The sequence below is a fragment of the Leptonychotes weddellii genome, unplaced genomic scaffold (genome assembly GCF_054177405.1).
Source record: "Leptonychotes weddellii isolate Sample4059 unplaced genomic scaffold, ASM5417740v2 HiC_scaffold_15449, whole genome shotgun sequence".
NCBI classification, from domain to species: Eukaryota; Metazoa; Chordata; class Mammalia; order Carnivora; family Phocidae; genus Leptonychotes; species Leptonychotes weddellii.
Genome location: NW_027736181.1, coordinates 1 through 3,912, shown reverse-complemented (window position 1 = coordinate 3,912; position 3,912 = coordinate 1). Strand labels below are relative to the sequence as shown.

The 3,912-nt window shown below is 47.8% G+C and overlaps 1 protein-coding gene across 2 annotated transcripts; it reads left to right on the top strand.

Annotated features, from left to right (window-relative positions):
• The first annotated feature begins 212 nt into the window (after positions 1-212).
• Positions 213-3,715, top strand: LOC145718422 (WD repeat- and FYVE domain-containing protein 4-like). 2 transcript variants are annotated; one of them, XM_081809916.1, is made up of 2 exons: positions 213-1,061; positions 3,432-3,715. In XM_081809916.1, exons 1-2 carry the CDS (start codon positions 713-715, stop codon positions 3,632-3,634), a joined length of 552 nt encoding a protein of 183 aa, XP_081666042.1. In that variant the 5' UTR covers positions 213-712; the 3' UTR covers positions 3,635-3,715. The 2 variants fall into 2 exon arrangements, with proteins under 2 accessions (XP_081666042.1, XP_081666041.1); XM_081809915.1 differs by having other exon boundaries at positions 3,429-3,715.
• The last annotated feature ends 197 nt before the right edge of the window (positions 3,716-3,912 follow it).

Below are 3,912 nucleotides of genomic sequence, written 5' to 3'. Positions count from 1 at the left end.
CTGGAGAGAAAGGAGGGGATGGCTTCCGAAGGTGTCTCTGTTTAGCCGCTTGGCTAGAAATGAAACTGACTTTGCTTAGTAATCTTTAACATCATTTGATTTTAATCGATTAAAACCAACCCTCCAGCCCAGCGCTGCCCAAAGGAAATATAATGCGAGACATATCACATAATTTTAAATGGCCTAGTAGCCATATTTAAAAAAATAGAAAGAAACAGGTTATTTTTTATAATATATTTTATTTAACCTAATATATCCAAAATACTACCATTTCAACGTGCGGTCAATATAAATAATTGTTAATGGCGTTTTGGGGCCTTCTTTGTGCTACATCTTAGAAATCTGGTGTCTGTTCTTACACTCATGGAACATCCCAGTTGGGTAGCCACATTTCCAGGGCTCTGTGAGCCACCACGTCTTGGACAGTGCAGCTCTAGCCTTACTCACACTCTGGGCAACTGGCTTTTCTGGACTTCTGATAGACACTTACCCACAGGAGCTGGAAAATAGAAACTATAAATGATATTTCCTAATGGCAATGCAAGCACATGTTTCTAGGCACAGGCAGGAGAAATGACCAGCAGGATTATTCCTTCTTTCCTCTTCAGGGGTGACCGTTAAGAATCTTCAGGCCTTCCAAGTCCTACAGAATGTTTTCCACAAAGCCAGCAATCCCGTCCTCTGCACCAAAGTCCTGGCAGCCATCAGGACCATGTGGGCCTGGAATGCCCGCAACTTCTTCCTGCTAGAGTGGACCCTGCAGCCCATCTCGCAGTTTGTGGAGATCATGCCCCTGAAGGCAGCCCCAGTGCAGAAGCACTTCTTCCAGCTGCTGGAGGCCCTGGTGTTCGAGCTGCATTATGTGCCCCACGAGATCCTGCGGAAGGTGCAGTGCCTGATCAAGGAGAGCCCTGAGTCGCCCTGCACCCTTGTGGCCCTGCAGAGTGTCCTCAGGATAGTCGGCAGGGACCTCCTCTTCACTGACATCTTCCGGGACTCCGGTCTCCTGGGCCTGCTGCTGGCCCAGCTGCGGAAGCGGGCCAAGATCCTGAGGAAGTCAGGTGCCTCCCAGGAGCGTCGGGAGGGGTAGGGGGAGCAGGCTGGGGGGTCTCCGTGCCACTCTGCCACCCATCAATGTAACAGGAAAAGTGAGCGTGCCCATGTCACCTGGCACCATGAGGGTTGGACAAGGGGCATGTGGATTTGCAGAGCAGGCAGCCCCTCTATTTCCTGTAACTGGACTGATCTTCCCCAGGAAGAGGCCAGAGGGATGGGTGTACCTTTAAACAGACTCATGGGGCTAACTCAGGCCTGATGAATTCTCAGCTTGCAGATATGTCCTGCACTGGATGGTGTCTGAGTATGTAGATGGAGAGACGTCAGGGGGGCAAGGGAGCTCAGAGAGTCCTGGGGCTCTGGCAGGGCAGAGGGTGGGGGACGTGTGTGTGTGTGTGTGTGTGTGTGTGTGTGTGTGTATTGGGGAGGGTCAGCTGGTACACAGCCTCCTTTCGGTGCTATCGGGCGCAATGATCTCCCACCTGGAGCAGTGATCACTGCTGCCTGGCTTCCCCCTCTAAGTCTTGTCCCACTTCTGGGTCCTTCTGGCACCTGTGGCTCCTTGGCAACATCCCTTCACCCTTACCTTGGCCCTGGGCTCTCAACCTCAGCAGCCTCTGCTGCCCCCATGGGACTTCAGGCTCCCTTCTGTCCAGGCGGGAGTGCTGGCCTGGGCTCTCTCACTGCCTGACCATGCCCCATGAACACACCCTGCTGTGGTTTGTCCACGATCCCCACCTCCACCAACCTGCGGATAGGAGCCAGGGCATGAGAACTCCTTTCCCAGTTCTTCCTGGCTTTCCTGTACCTGCCCCTCTGGGCTTTCAGCTTAGAGAAAGCACACTAAGACTCTGAATCCAGTCACTTACCTCTTCCCACCTTTTGGCCTTTTCTCCTTCTGCACTGGCTGGGAGGGGCGGAGGGCTCTCTAGCCATTGGCTGCTTTTGGAATTGGGCTTCAGACTCAAGCTAACGTCATCCGTCTTGTCTGTTCCCTGGGCCTGATTGAGGGGAAGAAGCTGAGGGAGAGAGTATGGGCATTGGGGCCAGACAGCCCTGGATGGGAATCCTGGTCATGATCCTTACGAGCTGAGTGATCCTAAGCAAGTTACTTAACCTCTCTGAGCCGCTTTCCTCCTCTGTTAAATGCGTGCAAGAATGTTTACATCATAAGGATATGGTCAGCATTAAATGAGGAAGTACTGGGAAGGTCTCCCTGCTGCACCTGGAGCATCATGGGTGCTCCAGAAATGTTAGTTGTCTTCTCCCCTGTGGCTTCTGTGGTACTGCATGGAGGACTGAGATAGACAGGTACCTTTGGGAGGCCAGGAAGGACTCACATCTCCCTGGGAGTGTTTGCAAGTCGGGTCAAAATTGAGGATGAGGAGCTCCCAGCTTTACATATCTGGGCCTCTGGGCTGGGCCTTGGAGACCATTTTTCCATGTGCTTTTTTCTGCTGCCCTTTGCATAGTCTTTTTGTTTAATGTTTCTGTGTTACCTTATTGTATATTGCTTCTCAGCAGCCTGCTATTGAATTTCCTTTTAAATCCAATCCCCAGACCTATGACCATTCCCAGCAGAACTGGAACTTTTTTTGTGAGCTGATGTATCCAGTCTTACTTTGTGCTTTCTATTGTTATAATGTTATAACACTATTTATGTTTCTATTGTTACAGTGTCTAGTGTTTCTATTGTTTCTTATTCTTCTTAGATAATTTGTCTCCTGGTTAATGAACTCTACCTTCATTCGTTCATTCATGCATTCATTCATTCATTCCCCAAATAGGTATTGGGCTTCCCTCTTGTGTCAGGCACTTTTCTGGCACTCAGGACTCAACAGTGAACACACAGGCCTGGTTTGCCCTCATGAATCTACTGGAAACACCCATCCGCTCCAGAATCTGTCAAGCCTCTCCACACCACACGTGTGAGCTGGCAGTCCTCCATCCCAGGCATGAATGGCAAAATAAAAAACTGTCCAAAGGGAAGTCAAAGGGGAGGGCTTTGGACATTATATAGAGTAGTGGTTCTCAAAGAGTGGTCTTCAGAGAATCTCCATCAGCATCATCTGGGAACTTTAAAAAAAATGCCGTTATAGAATCCCACCTAAGACCTCCTAAGCTAGAAACTCTGGGGAGGAATTCTAGCTTCTGGATTTTAGCAAGCCTCCAGGGAATTTTGATGTGCTTAAGTTGGAGATCCATGGCTATAAGGAGTTATAGGGTGACTTCTTCTGAATTGGGATGCATGCTCCCTTATAATAGAAGCATTATATTCTCATTCCCTTAAGAGTATAGAAAACTAATGGAATCAGAGATTTGGGGTCATACTATGTGTACTTAAGATTTTATTTATTGCTTCTTAAATATAGCAGGAAACAAAGACTCCACGCTTGGTGTTCAGGATACAGAGAGAGAATTGACCTGCGTGATGCTGAGAACCATAGTCACACTTCTGAGAGGCTCAGTACGGAATGCAGGTAAGGATGGTACCAAACTCATCTTGTCACTGCTTGGTAAAACATCAACTGTCTCTGGTGATTTATGTCAGTGTTTCAAGGTTATATCCAAGGAATAACCAACACTAAAGCTGTGGCCAATGTCCATTTGCTGGTTGATGTCCAGTGATCATCAGTAAATTCGTAGACATCTTGGTTGACAGATTTTACTTTTAAGGTTGCTAAATAAGGTTGGGATAGAGATATCCTAAAGAGATACCCTAAATTTATGAGACCACAGAATGCTCCCCACCTCTTTCAAGTAAAATCTATCAGTATCCTGCTGCACCGACTAAGGTGCTTTTTAAAAAAATCAGAATTGTAAAATATAGGTAAAGGAAACTAATCATTTTTTTTT